Genomic DNA, 22,076 nt, shown 5'->3' on the forward strand with positions numbered 1-22,076 from the left:
TGTCCTGTGAAAACACTACAAATCAAGTATGGTGCAACTAGGAATTGCAACATCAGAAAGTGTTCACTTTGAAGATACCAACAGGAGATCTTCTGTAAGATATTTGAGAATAACCTTCTTCAAGTATTTTCCTACAGGCACAATGGGGTACTGATAACCAAGCAACAGCTCTAGCTCATGAGCACAGTTACTGCCTTTTACTGTGTTTTCTTCCTTCATTAATCACTTTAAAATATATTTTATAGTGAGTGGGCAGGAGTGGAAAAGAGACCAACAGGAGCCAATTTTTTTCAGCTACATTACAACGTCAAACTTCTTACAAAGTCCCATAGTATTAAATTTTTCTTAAAACACGTTCTTTTTTAGGGCAGAGCCTAGTGCAGAAAAACTACAGCAGTACAAAAGATGTCACGCTTGTTTGCTGACACACACACGTGTCAAAACAGGAAGCACATTATTCGGCAGCACAGGAACGCTCGGCATGGACATTCAATGCACTCGGTGAGTCAGAGCACCCAGGTTGAAGATGGATTTAGTGTGAGGTAAGTGTTCATGATGAGTTAGTGCAGAGCTGACTGTTACCAACATCCAGGTTTAGCTCATTTTGCCAACCTTCTGTTTGAAAAGCACTTAAAACCCAGATAATCTAAAAAGGGGCCTACAAGAGAGGTGGAATGGGACTTCTTAAACAGCAGGTAGTGACAGGACAAGGGGGAATAGCTTCAAACTAAAAGAGGGCGGGTTTAGATTAGATATGAGGAAGAAATTTTTTTATTGTGAGGATGGTAAAAAACTGGACCAGGCTGCCCAGAAAAGTTGCACATGCCTCCTTCCGGGGAGTGTTCAAGGCCAGGTTGGATAAGCCTTTGAGCAACTTGGTCTAGCGGAAGGTGTCTCTGACCTTGGTAGGACGGTTGGAACATTATGATCTTTAATGTCCCTTCCAACTCAAACCATTCTGTGATTCTATCATGATACGTATTCTTTTACATTCACGTACGGACCGTGAACTAAATGTTACAAGTTGTTACTTCTGTCTTTCTTAAGTTCTGCTTGAACCACTTTCACTGAACAACTTTGGCTGCTTTATGTTCAAAGTTTTGACAAAAGTACTCTGACTCTTAAAATTAGGTTCAAAATCAACACAGAGTAAAGCTTATAAACGCAGGAAAACAAAGTACTGCAACCAGTTATGCAAAAAATTAATCTTGCACCTCTTCTGCTTTACTGGGTAAAAAAAGTTGATCTGAACTGTTTAACATCTTCATCAGTGTCCTGGATGATGGGTCAGAGTGCACCCCTCCAATCTGCAGAGGATATGAAACTGGGAGGAGCTGTTAATATGCCAGGTGGTTGTGGTGCCATTCCTACAGATCTCACCAGGTTGGAGAAATGGGCAAACAAGAACCTCATAAAATTCAACAAAGGGAAACGAAGTCTTACACTTGAGAAAAAACAACCCTTTCTACCAGAACATGCTGGAGACCAACAGCCTGGGAAGCAGCTTTGCAGAAAAGAGCCTGGGGTCCTGCTGGACACGTTGTCCATGACAGAAATGTGCCCCTGCAGCAAAGGCTACCAACAGCACCCTGGGCTGTGTTAGGAAGAACACTGCCAGGGGGTCAAGGAAGGTGATCCTTCCCCTCTACTCTAACTAAGAACTTAGACCCACCCAAACTGCCATGTCCAGTTTTAGGTCTCCAGTACAACAGAAACATGGACATACTAGAATAAGCAAAGAGAAGGCCACAGAGATCACTAACAGATTGGAGAGTCTGACATGGGAAGAAAGGTTGAGAGAGCTGGGATTGTTCAACTTAGAGAAGAAAACGCTCAGAGGAAGCCTTATCAAAGTGTATGAATACCTGATGGGGACAACAAAGAAGATGGAGCCAGACTCCTCTCAGCAGTGCCCCATAAAAGTACAACAGGCAAGGGGCACAAACTGAAGTACAGAACATTTCTTGTAAACAAAAGATAACTTTTTTTTTAGTACCACAACAGCAGTCAAACACTGGAATAAGTTTGCCAAGAGAGGCTGGAGTCTCCGTCTTGGGAGATAATTGAGAACAGTCAGGCCACGACGCTGAGCAACCTGCTCTAGCTGATCCTGCCCGGAGGGCAGGCTACTGGACTAGACTGTCTGCAGAGGTCCTTTCCAACCTCAGCTATTCTGTGGACTCAGGATTCAAACAATATGCACTTCATATAATCCCAGTCTCCTACATGTTTCCCTGTAAGAATCCAGTAAATATTGTGTTTCCATGAGAAATTAGTATCATATTAAATCTGCTGCCAGTATTTTTGCTGACAGAGCTGTCAACAAAAGAAGCCCAACAACAAAAGCAGCTCTGAGAAGATGCTCACATATCCTGTGCTTATACAACTCTCCTGTTGATCAACTTTTTTTAAAGCAGTAGTAGCCCAGCTAACCCTAAACTGCTTGCCAACAAACAGCCCAGAATATTTTCACAAGTGATCATTCCTGCTTTTGGGTCTTCCATCTTCCACTTTTGGGGGCTTAGTCTATACAGCTTGCTATCAGTTTAATAATTATTCATACTTCTAAAGATATGGATGAATTATCCAGCTTCCTGTCATCACTTGTTTTATTAGTTTCAGCAAAGAACTATGATAACAATGTTCGCATTCATTCATTTTCAAATTGTCAGCTTTCATCTTACATGCTCTCATCTGAGACTAGAAGAATTCCCCATCAGCAGCATTTCAAAAAAAGAAAGATTCCACAGCAGTTTGGTGGAAGAATAGCTGACAACCTTCTTGTCCTTGAGAAGGGACTGGAGGGGGTGGGGGGGAATATTCAAGAATTATTTTGTACACTTAAAGAGCTTCTCTAGATTCAGCTGAAGAACTCTATTTACTTCCTCTGAGCTGAACTGCTGAAGAACGGCTGAAGTATTTCCACTCCAGCAGCAACCACAATTTAGCTATGGAACAGGGATTTCCCTCTGCAGTTTGAAGCACTCTTTCACATGAAAAGCGCTCTGTGGAACATACCATAAATGTAGAACTATTACACAACTATTATCTAGTGATGCTGGCATGAGGAAGCTAGAGGGAGGAAACAGGAAGGATATAAATACAAGTCTGCAATCTTTTATATTTTACTCACAGAAGGGAAAATCACCAGTGTCCAGAGCTCCAAGAGAAATATCTGAGCTACTGTGATGGTGAACAAAATTTTTTAAAAAAGTGATACACGTTCATTTCACACAGCATTTGAATAAACAGGAAATAAAAATTCACAGAGTCTCAGTCCCACAGAAACCTGGAGGCACCTGACTCCTAAAGAGCAAAATGAGATTTCATATCAACTTACTTTAGTAGACTTTAGCCTTAGTGTTCATTTCTCCATGCTGCTTTTTCACCTCCACCACTAAAATGTTTTGGTACATGACTCACAGCTAAGAATATTTCAGAGGACATATTCAAAGATTTGAGCAGACACTGTTCTGGCAGGTTTTTTTTAAACAATGAAAAATGTTGTTAACGATTACAGGAACAACTCAGAATTCGAATGGCTGCTGGGAAGAGTCAATAAACATCATCTTTGCTTGGAAATTAAGAGTTTCAGTGCAAGGGTGTCTCACCCTCTTGCTATTTAGCTTGCTAACTTTACAAACAACATTCCATTCTTTTATGTATATTTTTGTTGAGATATTTTAGGGAAAAATAATGCTTGTGGAAATAAAAGAATTAGTCCAAAATATTCTCTACCTTTTAAATGGCTGGCACCTTGACAATTCATCTTAAGTCATAAGCACCAAAACAAAAAACTCACTGATCCTCACTGCCAGTTAATTTTCAGGAATGTAGCAACCAAAGCTGTGGTAACAACGGGAATACACCTAAAATGCAGTCTTAAAACGATGTTCTTAACATTAAATGCCTTCACACTGTTCTGGCTATGAAAAGTGCTAGAGTGCTCTTTACAGCTATTTTAAAATTTAAGCCTGATACTGTCAGGTCCAAAGTACTTCTGCGTGACAGAAAGGAGCCTTCAATGTAAAATGGGAATCAACACTTTGTCCTTCTACTTCTCAGAACCCGAGCAGAATGGAGCTATTGGAGGAGGATATGCACAAGAAGAACATTGCCAGAGAGCCTGCAGAACCAACACTGCAAGGAGCACACAATGCTCGGCGTGTGAAGGCACAGCACGATCTCAGCACAACAAAGTTGACTTTGCATAAACATCTTCTATAGAAGGTAAAATGTGGATACACTGACACGAGAGATATTTAAATAAGCATTTTGCAATAGAGATCCTTCTCCCAGGTCCCTTCCACAGTTACTGCTATTTATGTGGTAGACCTCCTGTAAAAGCAACACGAGACTTCAAACAAAGGTTTCCATTGATTCCTATGAGCATCATCCTTGCAGTTCAACAGTTCTCAGAGGCACGGAGCGTTAAGGTCATCGCTGAGTCCTTCACTTGCCTCGTAACACCTGGTTAAAGCCCAAGACCACCTATGCAGCCTTGGGAGACTTCCATCCTGCAGGTAGACCCAGTATCTCAAGGCACAGCTTTTACCAAACTGTACTTTGCTTATTCGCCTCCACAGCTCTCCAGTACGTCTGTCCCTTTCTATATTTTAAGCTCATCTCCATCTTCGGGGGACCCAGCAGCCAGGGAACCATATTCTACTGCCACCTCCACTCCCTCCCCTTTAGCACGTCTCCTAACAACGCCACGTAGATCCAGATAATCATCTGGGACGAGCACTTCAGGCAGCCCTCGGTGTTCCTGAGGGAGTACGTTCCACTCACACGCCCCAACCCCTCTCCCCCAGCCCGGCTCCGTCCGAGCCCACTCCCCCCTCACACCGCCCCGCGACCACAAGGACCTCACTTCTCTCCCAGCTCCTTTCCAGCTCTTTTTGTGTCCCCAGCGTGGCTCGGGGGCCTCCCCCGTCCCCTCAGGGCACGGAGACACCAGGGAAGAGCCGCATATTCCAGGCACGTCCCTCTCCCTCCGCGGAGGGGGATGGGAAGAGCAGCAGCGGAGCAGCACCAGTCGAGACGTCAAGCGGAGGAAAAACGGGGACAGGCGGGAACTACGCGATGGAATCGCTGCAACCTCCATCCCACAGCCCCGGGGCTCCTGAGGCGGGGAGAAGGGGGGGGGGAGAAGGGGCTCTCCCTCAGCGCTGCTCGGGCGGGACGCTGAGGGCGTTAACGCGCTCCCCCCGCGCCGGGGACGGCCCGGCACCCACCTTGAGAGTGGGGTACTCCTGCACCTTCAGAGTCATTGAGAGCTGAGCGGCTGATTCCTGCACCGCCATCTTGGATCGGGGACCGGCCTCCCCCCCTCCCTGCCTTCCCTCCCGCCCTCCTTCCCAGCGCGTCCCGGCGGGAGCTACCTACGGCGCGCGCGGCATGCCGGGAAACAGCGCGCGCCCCGCCCCGGCCCTCATGGACACAGGGCGAACCAACGCCGCACGCCCCCCCGCACCACCCTGCGCCGCGGCGGCTTGGTACGCTCCACGGGGGCGGTGACGGAAGAAGAAGGACGGCGCGCCGACCAATGAGCGGCTCCCTTTCGCACGTTCCCGCGTCATGAGTGTAGACACCGCCCGAGACCTTGGGAAGCCGCGCCTGAATGGGCAGCGCTGCGGGAATGGGCGGGGCCGCGTGGATGCGCGGACAAATCAAATGGGATTACGGCATTGGGATAGGCGGGATTTGGGGGGGTTATGGACACCTAGCCACCCAGTGGCGGCAGAGAGCGATTTCCCATCGCCCAATCAGAATCTCCTCTGGGCCTGGGTGGGTGGGGCCTAAAAGTAAATTTTGCTGGTGACTTCAAACGGCCGTTTTAGCACCCCCGAGGTGTCCGGGAAGGGAGGGGCGGGGCGAGGGGCGGGGCGCGCCTTGATGGGCAATGCTTCCAGCCAATGCTGTCGCGTCTCATGTTGACGGGCAGGGTTCTGAGCCAATGGGCGACGCGCCTGCGGCGGGCGGGCGGGGCGGCGGGCGGCGTGTGGCTGTGTGTACATCGGGAGGGGCGGGGCCGCCCCCCGTGAGTTCCGCGGGGCGGAGGGAGCGAGTGGGAGCCAGTGAGGCGGAGACGGCGGGAAGAGGTTTAAATAGCGGAGACGGCAGCAGCCCCCTGCCCCCGGCTCCTTGGGCCGGTGCCGAGTTTCCCCGGTGAGCGGAGGCGCGGGGTGGGCGCAGCTCCCGCTGCAGCCGGGCCGGTCCCGCCTGCCCCGCGGGGGAAGGGGTGGGGAGGGGGGTGGCTGCGTTCGGTCTCCGGTGGTCCATTCCTGGGTCCCGCTGCCCTCGCAGCCGCGCCGGGGAGTGGAGCTGCCGCCCCCGGCACCGCCCGGTGCCGCCGGGCGCTACAGGTGCGGAGTTCGGGGCTCCTCTGGCTGGTGCTGGCGGGGGTGCGGGATCCCCAGGGAGCTGTGGATCTCCATGGCTGCGCTCAGAGGCTTTGCGTGACCCGCTGACCTCTGGCCGGTCCCTCTAAGGTGACAAGCACCGGTTTAAGCGAGCAGTAATTCCTCTGCCGGACGTACGTGAGTGTTTCCATAAAAGAAAAAAAAAAAAAAAAAGAGGGACTTGATCCTGCAGAGTTCCTACTTGTGTGTGTGACGGAATAAAACCATTCTTGGAGTGTCAGTCCTCTGGCTATGTATATAAAAGCTGCTTTCTGGGTAAGGCGTAGAGGGCAGTATCCCGATGTTCGGCTCCTCGCTGTGACCTGGGCACCTCAGTGCGTGACACGGGGCACTGGGACCGACCTTCATCACACCAGGTTTGCAGCAAAAGGCAAATGTGCCCATAGGACCTGTACGTGCAGTAAATATAAACTTCATTCTGTTGCTGAAGTCGGTATCAAAAGTTTAGTTTCTTGATGCACTGGCAGCAAATGTGCTTCAAGCAGTGTGCTGCTGGAGTTTGGGCTTTAAAGAGACTCCAATACCTGTATCCATCGATAATCATGATGGTTTTTTTGGTCTCTTCTCCAAACGTTGTGGTTATGCTTTTTTCTGGTCTGCAGAAGACTGTGAGAAAATAAATACCAGTACTTCCAGGAGGAGTGAACATGCTTAACTTTCATTTTTTGAAAGAGCAAGTACGTTTCTTAGAGTGTTTGGTAGCATTATTTCTGATGTGCATAGACCTCATTGCACTGAGAGCATCTGTCCACCACAAGGGGATGGGGGTAAATAAAAGGGAATTTGGGAAGTAATGTAGTTGAGTGTTAGATTCTCTTCAGCTCTTGACTATGATCTATTTGCTGATATTTACTCACAACTGCCCTAGCATTCAGCCTTGTACTGATCATAATCAGCAAATGTATGCCTAAACATAATTTACCAAGCCCACACCAGGTGCAAAGCTTTTGTTTGAGAAGTGTATTCGTAAAAACTTCTGTGTTAGTTACACCTGGGATTAGCACTCATGTCTAGACATGATCTTGGGACCAGATCCTGCAAGAGGATTTTTATAAGGGGGATTTTGACACCATTAAGGTTCTGTGCAGGGAATTGTTCACCCTGAGCTGCTTGGGTGGAGGACCGAAAACTTTGCTCAGTTGTTGCTGTATTTACAAACATAATTATGTGGCATTGTAAAATAGTCCTGTTCTTCCTGTCTGTCTTAAATATCCTGTAAGCTAATATTTAGAAGGAAATTTGCTCTTCAGTATTCCCCATGATTAATGTTACTCAGCAGCTTGAACTTGTCATACCTTAACTCTGTGATGCTTACAGGGACTGAAGAAGTGTGACTTGCTATGTAATTGATCAAGTCATGGATGTATTTGTCCAAGAAACTTATTTGCAACAGGTTTTATTTATATGTAGTCTCTTAATGGTCCTTTCCAATAATACAGTAGCTAATTTAATGTAACACAGATACTCTATGGATACAGGTTAAGTGCTCAGACTGTATGTGTCTTTAAACTGGAGGGTTATTGGTGAAGGTTTGTCAGACATGAGTAGCTAGAGTTAAAGGGGTTGCTTAATGGAACAGATGGCCAAGCAACCATCATGTCAGAGAAAACAGCATGGATTCGTGTATTCTTAGTTTAACACAAGAGGGAGCATGTCTAATCTTTAACCTTTAAATATTGCAACTTCAGAGAGGAAGCTTGAAGTGTTGAGTGTCAAATAATTTATGTTCAAGGCTCCATGTGCAAATATTGATACAACCTATGCATATTTCTGGCATGTTTTCAACTTTAGGCTGCAGCTGTTGATTTATAGTGTAAATGCTGGCATGATAAATGTGGAGATGAGAACTAAGCTAATGATCTTTTGAAGTTTTAAAAATCTGTAGTTTCCTGCTAAATTAAACAGAATATTTATGGTTATTGTTATTCCAGGGTATGGTTATTAATATACAAAGGTTGTACTTTTTTCTTTAATATTAGGTTAATATGTCTTCTGCTTAACCTACCATACAAAGTTATAAAGCCGAGCCTTAATTTAATTAAATTTAGTGTAATTGCCTATATAACTTTGCCTTTAGAATTCTTATAAATCCTACCACTTTATTCTTCAATAGGAAGTATGAAGTTGGATCTGCTAAGAAGTTTTGTACTGTATCTTCTTTATTTTTTTCCTTGTCTGCTGATGTCTTAAAAGGAAGATGAAAAATCAGCTTCCATTTTGTTATTTCTTGGTATTGTCCAGGTGAATCATAATGTGTTAATGTTTTTCCTCATTCAGTCTTGTTAATGCGAATTAGCAGTTGGCTTAAGCAGTGTGCACAGAATACTCCAAACCTTTAGGAGAACCTTACTCCATTTGTTTCCAGTAGCCTTCTGCTTTGCTCCAGATTAATGATTAGAGAAAAACATCTGTCTGCCATTAAACACTGCATGCAAATTATGTATCTTTCAAGAACATAAACACTCTGTATGTTATTTGGTAGAGCAGAGCAGAAACCTTAGTGCTTTGCTTTCACATGCTGAAGGAAACTGCTGTGGATGGAGATTTTACTATACTTGCTTCTCTTTCCTCTCAGTGGCCATTATAACCCCCGTGCCAGGTGGCAGAAGTGGGTGTGTGTCACCATCATTTCTTGTATTAGCAGACAAGACTGGTCTAAGCTGGGGATGTGAAGCCCTGTGCTGGGTCAGGTAGGAAGTGGCACATGTTGTCCCACTGTTCAGCAGAGTTCTCTTCCTCCGAGCAGGTGGGTGTGGTGGTATTGTCCATTATAATGTATTCTCCATTATAATGGAGAAGCAGAATCCTTCACTCTTCTGGTGAGTTATGATGTTTGTGAAATATTTAGGACCTTATCTTTAATCTCGGTTAATTTTTTTCTTCTGAATAGTGGGAGAAATTTTGGTATTTTTTAACTGCTGTGCACAGCATTGACAGAAGAAGGTGTTAGTATTAAATCAGCTTGTCTTCGAAACATGCCAGGCAGCTGTTCTTGCAAGGCAGAAAGGTGAGATAACCTGTACTAATATTGAATACCTGTACTAGTACTGGATACTAATGTGGAATAACCATCTTAGAATGCTTTGGGTTGGAAGGGACCTTAAAGATCTTCTAGTTCCAACCACCATCTATTGTATGAATATTGTATATTCATTATGTGTTAGGACTTTTTAGAAGATAATGAGACATTGCTACTGGGGAAGTTGCTTTACTAAGTTATTCACAGCGACCAAATGTTTTTATTGAATGGCTCCATTTCAATGGATGCAATTAATTTTAAATCCTATGTATGCAACGTGCTGCAGAGTCAGAAACTCACAGAGACCAGAGGGATGCCTTTTGATGGAAAAGTCTTGATGGACTTGAGTTTTGTAAGGATTAGATGAACTACCTGTTGTCTTGGCTATTCCATATCAGTCAAGACTTATGCCTTGGTTTTCTTGCCCAGCAGGCTTAGGCTGCTACACAGTCTTTGCAATAAAGGTGTATTTTCACTTTAAAAGAAAGTAGTAATATGACTGTATAGTTCATGGTTTGGGGCTTTTTTCTTCATTTTTTATTGTAACTTTAAACATAACTGTAAAGTGTCTCAGTGTATCTGGCTTGTGTAAAAAGGCTGGTGAACTTTTATTTCTGTATCTGAAAGGAAATTGCCAAGAGTGTAAAAACCCAACAAACAAACAAAAGAAAAAGCCCCCACAACAAAACCCGGCGATTAACAAGAGCAGCAGCGATTGCCCTGATGTGCCACAGTTTAGAGCATAGTTGTAAGGTAGTAAATACAGATCAAAAGCTTTGTTTCCTTATTTTAACATGATTATAAGGACCCTTTCCTTATCCGGGGAAAATGCAGATGCCCTCAGCAATTTGGTTACCAAGATGCCATAATGGATTGGGATTGAGACCTCAGTAGAGGCTGTGCTGGATCGTCTATGACAGCAATTTCATATCTCTGGTACCAATCTGGTACCTTTCAGGCAATGTGGGTGTAGAACTTATTTAGAAGTTATCCCATGTTCATGCAAACCGGGTTTCGATGTTAAAGTATTTTTTATATTGCTTTTATTAAAAAAAAAAAAGGGGGGGTGGGATTCACAATGTAGGTCAAATTCTTGGGAAACCTCATCTAAAAAAACCACTTGTATTTGCATAAAAAAGGCATGTGGGACTGCCTGACAAAGTGCACAGACTCTTGTAACTTTCTGAATGGTCTAAATGGGTGATTTAAAATGCAAAGGGGGGGGCGGTTTACCTGCAATATTTTTGGCCATGAGCAATTTTTCTTTTTTTTCCTTTCTGAGTTACAGCCCCCTGAAAATGGGGGGGTTTAGAAAGAAAGTGCTGACACAGCCTTGACTACAGAGCAGTGCCCTGCGTGCTGCTGCAATAATTGTCCAGGCAGTGTTTTCTGCTTCCCTGCCATTGTGCTTTACATTCCTTCAATCCATTCCATTTTTTAACTTTCCGAAAGTTTGGTATTATTGCGAGCCCCCGGCGTGTGTGCAGCCGCCGGAGGAGCGAGGTTGGCAGAGTAGCATGGACTTGTTAATCTCAACCTGATCTTGTCAGCAACAGCAGAGCAGAGGGAGAGGGAGAGAACTCCGGCTGGGGCAGCGCTCCAAAGGTTCGTCTCTTATTTTTTATACCTAAATTGCGTCTCCGTAGCAAAGTATTCGGTGTGCGGAGCGCGGAGGGCTCCGCGGCGGGGCCGTGTGCGCGTTCGGCCGCGTTGTTTGTGTGCCGGGGGGAGGCTTCGGCTCGCCGTGCGCGGAGACAGCGAGTGTGTGTGTTACGGCCGGGGAGACGCCGAAGAAGAAGAAACCCTGTTGGTTCTCCATGCAAATGACCGCTTTGGTTGTAACAAAAGCCTTGATGTTGGGCTTGGAAAAACGATCTGACAGTGTAACAACCCCAGGCCACTTTCGCCATGTTTTTGTTTATTCATGTTTCATTCCGTTTTCCTTAGCTATCTCACAGATGTTTCCAATTTCGCTGTTTGTTGGGGGGCTTTTTTTCTCTCTCTTTTTTTTTTACACCGTGGAGCCTTTTTGGAGTTAGCAAGAAAACGTGTGAAAGAATGTTAACAAAACAGAGAGGTGTTGCAGATGTTTATACTTTAGTTCTTGCGTTGCGCCTGGCGATTCTGGCAGAGGGATTCAGTGCATATGAAGGAACGTAAGAAGCATCTGTTTTACCTACCGAGCTTGTGGTTTCGAAATGTGCCCATTGTAACTTGAATATTTACATAAACAGATGAAGTGAGCACGTTCCCGGTGCAGTGTGGCAGGTCGAGATCTCATTTGTTTGCTACTGTTTTTGAAGGGGGTGGGGTGGGGGGAGAAGAAAATCCAAAAGAGCAAGGAAAGGAATATCTGTGACTACATGTATTCTCCTAGATAAACTCCTGCCATCTCGGAGTGCCTTTAAATATTTGAACAGCTTCCGTTAAGTCAAATAAAATTGGTTACCATGAGAAACAAAAAAGTCTAATAGAATAGTTGAGCACACTAATGAAAATCTGAACATAAGATTGTTTCAGAATCATTCGAAGAATTGGATTAGACAGAAAACCTTGTCAATAACAGTCATAGTAACACATTTAAACATTTTTGCTTCTGAGATCCTGGAAAACAGCACACACAGTACAGAAATAGCAGAGGTGGATGGTATGTTATCTTACAGTCGCATAAATTGAAATGTAATTGTCTACTAATGATATTACAATCAGTCTGGTTGTAGAATTTTATGCTCGATGGATGTATCGAGGCATACACAAATAAAATCTGAAATCTTAAAGGACAATGATTCAATGTCCGGAGCCAGTGGTTAAATCAGATGTGGTAACTATGGTGAGAGGTAAAGTTACTTAGCTTCCCACAAACCATGCATATGTGGATTTCTTTTTGTGTAATGGAGATTAAGGAGAAAAGGATTAGAAAATCTAAAGAGAAATTTTGAGTAGGAGACCTGTAGCCTTGCTCTGGAAATTAACATTGAGGAGGCTTTTAGAAGAGAGGCAGGGTGGAAGTAATCACTCTCTTGTAACATATTGATGATAATTCTAGAAAGGAGTCTTTCTGGTTGGGAATATCAACAACAGCTCTTGCATAGAGGTACAAAACCAATCCTCTCCATATTAAAATAATCCTCCTACTCCAGCAAAACAAAAGCAAAACCCAGCATATTTTTTCACATTATCAAGTGACAGCATAAAATCAGGTAAAGTCTGCTATTCTGAATGAATGAATTTTAGGTTCTTGCAGAATGAAGCAGTGTTGATTTATTTGGATTGCTTCACATTCCTATTTTTAAGCGTGTGTATGATATGTATTTAGGATTTTTTTAACTTCAAAAATGGTGGTCATAGGCAGTAGGAAATAAAATCAGAGCTTAGTGTTCTAGCTGGTAAATATTGGGGGAGTTTGGAGTGCAGCCAGAGAGACTTGGACCATGTTTCTGATTCTCATTGAGTTGAGAGGGTTCAGTATTACCCTGAGCTTTTCAGGGAAGAACTTCATATTGTGCTGATCAGCTCCAAGGGGTATGGGAAGGATTGTCATGCTTGCAGATAAAACTGGTGTTCTGAGAGAGCCACCAGGGATGCTAATTAGTGATTAGCTATTTGAAAGCTTGGGAAACGGAGGGGAGAGGTCAGGTTCAATTTCCAGCATAGAGGGACCATTTCTCTGTAATAGTGAAAAGTATATTCACTATGAGAATGCAGAGACATCTGAGGGATATGAGGTATGTTCAGCTTTCTAGTAATATATGCTAAAGTGTATTGGGGTTTTGGCAATGCATTAGACACATCTTTAATAAAATATTGTAAAGTTTTGGGTTTCCCCTCCTCCCTGTCCCCATTGTGGTTGTAAAACACTTGTTTCATGAGAAGTTTGCAGGGGAACTGGTAGTTGAGCATAGCCTAGACACATGGTGTTACAAGTTTTAAGGTGTTTCTGGATTTGCTAGGAAACACTTTGAGCTTTTTGTGGGTCATAATCCCACACTTTCCCTTATCAGTTGTGTGATAGAGGGTGTGATAGCTGTTCAGGAGACTGGGTTCACTATCTCTGTGCAACACTGTGGGTTAAACCCATGAATGGAATGAATGCTTCTGGATTTCAGGCCAAATGATAAATAATAGACCAAACAGCAATGAAATTCACATTTGTTACAAATTGTTTTCACAATAGGAATAGTCAACACATTACATTGATTTTTCTTTTTAGATTTTCATTTCTTCAAAAGTATTAAAAGTTCACTAGTTGTATTCTGTGCTAATAAGGAGGAAGAGGAGGAAAAAGAATTGAATTGCTGCGGTCAGTGGACAATATTTTGCTTTTTTTCTTCATGTTGGAGTTGACATTTGTGGAATGGTACATTGTTATTGCATTAATAATGGATTATTATTTCAGAGGAAAATTTTTATTTGTACAGAGATTGCTATTTTAGATTGAAGCAAAAAGCTTCCATATCTAGAGCAAAACTCAGATATAGCTATTGATGCGTAACAATTCATTTCCTTGTTCAGTGTGTTTTGAAATTGTTTTATCATCCTACTTTATTAGGATGTATTATATTTAAAAGCAATCTACCTGGTATTTCAGGCACAGGATGCTGTATAATCTAATGGATAGGAATAGTGGAATTGGAACAAACAGAGTTTTTCTTCCTTTGCTATTGGATTAAGGCAAGTCAATTCACCTTTCTGTTTCTGCTTTCCATCTACAAAACAGGTGTAGTGGTAATTCCTTCAATATCTACTGATGAAATTTTGAGATAAGCAGTATTTTGTATTACAGCAGCACACATGGTAGATACTGACATATTTGCATCAAAAGTCCTAAAACATTAAAAGGAATTAAAATACCAGTGATTTGATAATAAAATGTTTCCAGAAAAAAAATTCAGAGTGACTGCTGTTGAGGTTTTTTCAGACAGTTGTGGCTATGGGAGTGTTTTAGGGTAGCTGAATATCAGCTGGATGGTTAGTACCTTGATAGTGAATATTGACAGGTTGTACATGTCTGGTTTAAATCTTCAACAAAAGATGGGCCTTTATTGAGTTGTTCAGGTGTTCTGTTGGGATCCAGCCAGAAGGATAGTTTCAGCAGCATCTTAGGATGCTGGAAAAAAACCCCAGCCAACCCTCCATTTCCCCAATGAGTCTATTTACATTAGTACTGGAGAACCTCTGGCCTTCCCAATTAAATTTGTAGATTGCAAGACTGAGAAGTCCTGTGCAAATGGCTGTGTTTGTGCTCACACTGCAGCAGCTGAGTAGTTCCACTGAAGTCACTGGGTCTGCTGAAGTGAATAAGAGTTTTCAGCACTCAACTTTGCAGTATTTATCTTGTTCCTTTTGACAACGGTCATGGAAATTCTGCAGTGGGATGTGAAGTCTGAAGTGCTCTCAGGTATTTGAGAGATGATTCTTGCTCCATTTGCACACTGTATGAAGTTGTGTAAATTGCTCTCAGGTGCAGTATAGAGTAGATGGGGGTAGTTTAATGCTGAAAATTGTGACAGTATGGAAAGAATTCAGGTAGACTATCAGCCTGTATAGGTTATTTATCGCAGGTCACAATAGGGCTTATCATTTGTGACTTGCCAAGGTCTGATCAGTTTAAACAATTGCCAGAGAAGAGCATTTATATATAAAATTTGATGAAAAAATTTAGGAAATCATAGTTTGAAGTACAAGTTGGCCCCTTAAGTTTTCACAGTTTCCTTCATGTGTAACCCTAGTTCAGTTATCTACTTGTATCTTTATCTTTGTAGACAGCAGAGTCAGTATTTTGTTACTGAAAATAATCACTTGCTGTGGTTTGGTTTTGGGTTTGTTTAAATTATAATTAAAACAGCCCCCAACACTTTAAAAAATATACTTCTATTTTGCTATTCAAAGGACCAGCTTTTATTCTAAAAGCAACTCTAATATTAAAAAACCAATTTTTCCAACAGTTTTCCATTTGAAGGGAATATTTTTCTTCATCTGGAGAACAAGCCAATACAGCTTAGTTTGTAAAATTTGTTTATACAGTGGTATTTTCTGTCTGCACAGTGCCTGGAATATGTCTTAGCACATAAATAATAGAATAAATAAAAGCTTCTGTATCCAAACAGCTTCTGTTTATATTTCTCAGTAAGAAGTGTGTGTGTGGAGAAAGATTCTTGTAGTTTTGAGAAACTTGAGTGTATGCTTTGTCTAGTAAATTATGTCATTTGTTATCTTGGTAAGTCTTAGAGCATCAGCTACATGACAGTTTCCTTTTAGAAGAGTAAATACTAGGTGGTGTTTGTGTGGAAATCATTCCAACTTATGCTGTGTTCTGGAGGTATTTCTCTACCTTTCTCAGATATCTGTGCTTGGGTTTTGTAGAGGAAAGTTAACCAGAGACAATGTTGTCATCTGGTAATGCCTGTGCAAACTGGAATATCTTTCTGGTGTTTTGCAAGGAAATAATGATGGTTTGAAAGCTTTTGCATGCCATTTTTTTGTAGACCTTTCATACATTCCCTGCTTTGCTTACTGATACACCTCCAGAAAGAATATAGCATGACATTTTTTCATATCTTCTTTTAAACTGTAAAATGTATGTGTATCTTTTCTGGTGGTTTGTTTATGCTGCACTGTGACAGACAAGTAGAGATAAAAAAATACTATACTTAAAAATACTTAGAATAATATAGGCTTTAAATAACAACTTCTAACATCCTCTCTTCTTTTATCCTTCATCTCTGCAGTGAGGGAGTGACATCAGGGAGTGATAGTCATTCTGACTTTTCCATATAAGTGAAGTGAATTTGATATAATGCAGTTACTATATCACTCCTCAGGCCCTCCAATACAAATATATAAAAATAAAAAATCCATTATATTGTTCAACATGAGTTGAGAGGTGATCAGTGGAGTTCAGACTGTGAGGAACAGGCAAAGAGATGTGTTACATTTACATTGTTGTGCACAGGTTGATGTGTTTCCTCAAATGCTGGCACAGAAATGAAAGAAAAGATCCTGTTTACTTAAGGTCAAAGTATCTGGGAAGGATTCTCTAGAGAAACAATTGCCATTTCCCGTTTTACTCTATGCCTGTGGGACAGGAAATGGATTTTGCAGATTTTTACCTCCTGGGAAGTCAGCTTGAAGAAGGTAAAGATTGTGGTAGAGTCATTGGACCGTAAAAGTTAAGCAGATAAAATCATTTAATCTATTGAGGATAGAGTGTATTACTTTCAGCCCTGTGCTGCTAGACTGGTGAAGATGTCAAAACCAAGGTGTGTTCATCCCTGTTGGAGCAATTAAAAATTTAAGTTTTCTGATCCTGATAAGACTATATCAAAACAAACACACTTGCATCCTGGCTGTGTATAAAGGTTTCTGCACCTTATGGATACTTAATTTGAATATGACTTAATTAAATCTATGTCACATTGCTTTTAATTTGAGCATCTCTGCCCGCCTGATTAAGGGAGAACTTGAACTGTGGAAGGGCTAAAAGCTTGTACAGAAAGGATTGCCTGCTCCTGCTGTGACTGGGGGAAGCAGTATAAACCTAGAGAGGACAAGAAGTTAGCGGTAGAATGCACAGGTTGAAGGAACAGATAGCTTCAAGTTTCTAATCAGCATTGCGCAACAAAATTAGCAGATGCATAGGTTAAGTATGGCAGATATTTCCATCAGTCTTTAATGTGATTCTAAGTTTTGGATACTTGCATTTGATTTTGTTCTGTATTTGACTACATCTTTACCTCTGTTCTGCATTGTTTGTTTCAGTGTTTGTGGTTGATTGGTAGTGTTTTGTCTTGCAGTAATGTGTCCTAAATGCATATACATAATTTTCTTTCTCTGATTTAGAGCCCATTGGCAGTTTCTTGCCTGCTAGTCACAGGTTTCTCAGAAATTCCAGTAAGATCATCTGTTTCTTTGGATGTGTTTCTAGATAGAGCAATGTCAGAATTGGGTAAGGAAAGGCACAGCAGTCTAGTCTTGAGATGTTTTGTAGATTGTGGTTGTTCGGATCCTTCTTGGGAGAAAGGGACAGTCTATTAGCGAGCCTGAAGATATAAGTGGGTGTCATCTGGGTGTAGAAGTCTACAGGGTAAAATGCTAAACTGACCCTTCTCTTAACATATGGGCAGCATGTTCTAATGAGAATTATGAGTACAGTCTGGGAAGTTCCTGAGTGTGTTTGATTGCTTCTGCCTCAATAAACAACTCTTTGCCAGCTCTTTTCTATCCTGGTGCTTTGATTTTGCGGGCAATTTCTGTCTGCATAATACTGATGAGTCAGAGTATTGTCAGCTGGAGTACCTCAAATTATATGAAAGGACATAGAGTACAAAATATTTTCTAGTGTTTTGAGAAGAGACAATTACGTTCTGAAAAATTGGAAGGTAAGGCTGAAATATGCAGGGCACCATGCTGTGCATTTCTGATGTATGTTTTGGGAGTAATGTCCTCGGCTGGGCTGGAGTAATTTTCAGGAAGCCACTTCTCAGGTTGACAGCCATTTCCATAATGCTGTTTACAGGGAATTATGACAATGTCATAATTGGAAATTAATGTTTGACAAGAAGTGATCAGCACCTGAAACAGTAACTTGTTTAATACCTGGTATCAGTTTTTCAACTCTTCCTTAGAGTACCTCTCTCTCATGACATGTTTAATAGCTTTGTGTTAAAAAAAAGTGAGGGCTTTTGTGTAAGACCATAACTGTTACTTTCAGACTGCGATAACTTTGTATCCTGAAAGGTGTTGTCTTTTTTTCATCATTTAACTTGTAATTAATAAAACATGTAACCATTTACCATCCAGTAGTTGCACTTCATAATCCTAGTGGGTCTCTTCCAGCTCAGGATATTGAATGATTCTAGGATCTTTCTTATCATTAAGGTTCACAATGGGCTTTTTTTTAGGGGTGCAGGCAGTAATTTCTAAGAGTATGCTCACTGGAGTTTCTGCCTTTTTTCCTAAATTTGGAATTGGTATAAAATTGGTCATAGTTTGCAGTGACCAAGTTTGTATAGTTCTGGAAGAAATTATTGTGTGTGTGTTGCAATCCAGGAAACCAGTGTATACCTGAAGTTGCTCTGAGGGCTTTTTATGAGCCCATGGTTATTTATTGTAACTATAGAAAGTCTTTTATGTTAGTAGGCTGTAACCCAATGCTAATTAAAAATGACAGTCACTATTGTTGCAAATACTAACCATTGACTATGCAGTAAAAACATCTGAAGAAGCTTATTAACTGCAAAATGGCTACAAATAAGCAGTGCAGATATTAATTTGTCTCATCATCCTGAGAAGTTTGCCTACAGTAAGGAACCTGTTTTTTTCTTAAATTAGTTTTTTTTGCTATTAACAGTCTTTACATGTGTTTTAGAGCCTTGAAATGAAAGGCATGATGTAAACACTAGGTATTAAAAGGATCAGATAATTTTTATATGATTTTTAAGAGGTATTTGTAGAGTTCTAGCTTTGACTTGCTGCTCTTTGGTAGCAAAAATGTTACATATTTCATCAGTTAGGGATTGCAGTAAAATTTTAATTTAGAAATAGTGTTATGCCCAGCCATTCGTTATAATAGTCCTGTATATTGGCTTCACTGCCATGAAAGTTTTACACAGTTTGCAGTGTGATTCAGTATTTTTTCAAATTGGTGTTCACATTGATGTCAAGACTGACAGTAAAAATGGGTCTCATAAAAAGTAGGATAAGGCAGTAGATTGTAATTCAGCATTCCATTTTTTTAGTTGTTCAGCATTGATACATACCTCTGGATAGGACAGTTAATTTGAGATTAAATTAAAACTAAATTCAGTTCAAATTTTAAATGAAATAAAATACTGGCACATTAGCTATCTCTATGCAGTAACGAAGAAATTGTCTTTTGTTATGTGTGTGCTGATTCTCTAAGGAAGAATATTGTTCTTTCATAAAACCATTATGAGTAATGGATCTGGTGTATATATAAAATGAGTCTAGATGGGGTTTTAACAAAACAGTGATGTATCAAAGAAGGTGGTTTCCAGCAATATTTTCTTGTCAAATCCAGTGCATCTCTTTATGGGTACAGCTTGTCAGCAGAATAAACAAACATCCTGGTGCTGTTTAGTTATGCTACCAAAATAAATAACATGACATTCAACCAAAATTATTTTGCATTGTCCTAGACAAACATCCACGGCAACTGGCAGTCGCATGTCCCAAAGCACACTCCGTGATGGAGGTTTTCCTCTTCAACACTGACTCTTGAGTAAGTGGGAAGGTTATGCTAAACAAACATCAGGGAGAATTCCTGCTGCAGTTCTTGTGTGGGAGAAGAATTTGTCATGTTGCCAATTGCAAAGCCCAGATCCAACAAGAATCTGAAATTTTAATTGACAAGCCAAAAGCTTCCATTGTTTGAGTTTTCAGAGATCCTCGTCAATCCAAAAAAAGGGTCTTGAAATTTTTCTGTTTTCAGAAATGTGTGGTAGAACTCTGTGGGAAATTAGTCTACCCAGCCTGGTTATAGTGCCTTATTAAACCAAGTTATAGACCAGTTTTCTGTTGGACACTGTGTCAGTGTGGGGCGGGGGGAAGCGTATCCTGAGGAGTCTGTCAGGGCCTGAAACAGGAAATAAGAGGGATTCACACACGCAGTAGTTAAGGAGCTGTGAGAGTGAACAGAAAGTTCTCTGCAAGCCTGACCTGTGGTGCTGATGAACAGTGGGGACACTTGAACAAACAGCAAAATTGCAGTGCTGTGCTGAGCTGGTTGTAGTGAAAGAATTCTGAGGGACTAAGAGACTGCAGGAAAGATGATGATAGACAGTGGTCTCAAAAATATCTACCTTTCTTTTTGTCATACTGATGAGAAAGAAGGCTCAGACTCATCAGTGTCTCTATCCTGCTCAAAGTATAAGCTGCAATGGATTTTTCTTCTCCTTCTGAGCAAAAAGTGTCCTACAGCCAGTTCTGTAGTCACGTGATAATGTATATGATGCTTCTTCTTATCTAGAGAAAATATCTGGGATCTTTTCACCAGCTGCACTTAGTACTAAAACTCTACAATTTAGAGTCTTCATCCTTCCATGTGATGTGGGGTTGGATTGTTTGCCAAGACCTAATACCTATTCAAGGAGAGCAGAAAATTCACCGAACCTGGAAATGAAATTATGCATTCATGGCATGAGTTGATGCAACCCACATCCTCTCCAGTGAGAAGCCTTCCCTACTCATTCTTTGCATTGCTTTTCCCTTGTGGTTCTTTGATACCTTATAAATCCCGTACCTGGGGAGGATATGATAGAATCACTTAGATTATAGTGCAAGGGGGAGTGTGAATTTGCCACCTTATTTTTGTGGCTGCTGTTTGTCAAAGTAGGCATGATTCCATTTCCCTGTTCTTTTTGACTGGGGATTTGCTATTGCTACATTTGAAATGAACTACGAATCATTTGTATTTGCTTATTTTTACTTTCCAGACTCAAGGTATTGTATTTCACAGGGTACTGTTTTTCTAAACACAGAAAGACTTCATGATGTAGAGTATTTGGAGATGCATATGTTATAAGATCAATAATGTAATAAAGCATTTTAGACACAGTCATGTGTAATACAAGATGTTATAACAGGTGTCTCACAGGTGTTAAAAAAAAATTGGTGTTGACCCAAACTTTTTTCAAAATATTCTTCATTTGGATTTGGGAAGGATATGTGGGGAGACATGATAGAAAGAAAACTGAATTTAGTCATCTTTGTCAACTCTATTAAATACTTCATATGTAAAAGCAGAAGCAGTGAAAGAGGGGTGCTGTCAGTTCAGTTCTCAGTGTTTCAAAGCGTGGCACCTTCAGTGTAAGCGTGTGCATCCTTGAGAGTCGGGTTAAGAATTCGGCTGTTATATTCACATTATTAAGCAACTTTTCTGCTTCAAGTGTTTAAGTGAGTGCCGGAGGAAGAGAAAGGGAATTTGTTCTTTCCTCTAACTGCTTTTGGGGGACAAGGCTCATACTTGATTTTATAAAGTTGAAACAATCATCACAATTAGTTCTAATTCCAGATCATTTTTAGGATGATTGTTAGTTGTGGGCATGCACTTTAGGCAGAGGTACACTTCTGTGAGGAAGTATGCTTTTTTGGTGAGGAATTGATACTGGGAATGCTTAGATTCTTCTTTGGTCACTGAAAACAAGTCAGATGAACCCTTGGATGTTCCAGAAGTTTGTATTAAAACAGGACTCTGATATCTCAGGGCTTGTGTCTCCTGGGTGAAATGGTTGCCGCTTTTATGAGTTACAGATCTCCATACTTCAAGACAGAAAAAAACCATGTGATTTAAAGATGACATAGAAGCTTTTCTTGCTCTAGATACAATTTGTCATACGAAACTGTTGTTGTGTCTGATGCTGATCAAGTCATAGGTTAAGGTGAGAGTCACATTTATCCGGTGTTTGTAGCTTCCTGATAGTTTCATGTGGGTTTAATGGATTTGGATTATGGTCGATGAGCTACAAAGATGACGTAAACCTGAAAGGTAAGGCAATAAACACCACCTCTGTCTTATGTCTTAGTCAGCTTTACAGCACAGCAAAACCCTGCCAAGCAATATAAAACCTTGTTAACATCTGTTGGGTATTAAAACATATCACTGGTACTATAAT

General features: G+C 41.5%; 2 protein-coding genes across 6 annotated transcripts in view; one reads left to right on the forward strand and one right to left on the reverse strand.

The window, feature by feature from the left end:
* Positions 1-5,407, reverse strand: part of MAEA (macrophage erythroblast attacher, E3 ubiquitin ligase) — a 48,717-nt gene extending 43,310 nt beyond the window's left edge. Inside the window, exon 1 of one of the 3 annotated variants that reach the window (XM_042053271.1) lies at positions 5,238-5,407. In XM_042053271.1, coding sequence (XP_041909205.1) covers positions 5,238-5,306 — 69 coding nt within the window. In that variant the 5' untranslated portion in view covers positions 5,307-5,407. Of the gene's footprint in view, positions 1-4,873; positions 4,989-5,237 lie in introns of those variants that run through there. The other 2 variants (XM_042053273.1, XM_042053268.1) reach the window with 2 other exon arrangements.
* A 667-nt stretch (positions 5,408-6,074) lies between these two features.
* CTBP1 (C-terminal binding protein 1) overlaps positions 6,075-22,076 on the forward strand; it is a 236,558-nt gene continuing 220,556 nt past the window's right edge. Inside the window, exon 1 of one of the 3 annotated variants that reach the window (XM_042053276.1) lies at positions 6,075-6,171. The gene's annotated coding sequence lies outside the window, so the exon portion shown is untranslated. Of the gene's footprint in view, positions 6,172-10,974; positions 11,050-22,076 lie in introns of those variants that run through there. The other 2 variants (XM_042053274.1, XM_042053275.1) reach the window with 2 other exon arrangements.

This window comes from Corvus kubaryi, unplaced genomic scaffold (genome assembly GCF_017639235.1).
Source record: "Corvus kubaryi isolate FWS band 111438036 unplaced genomic scaffold, C.kubaryi_AGA036_p1.0 split1-131, whole genome shotgun sequence".
NCBI classification, from domain to species: Eukaryota; Metazoa; Chordata; class Aves; order Passeriformes; family Corvidae; genus Corvus; species Corvus kubaryi.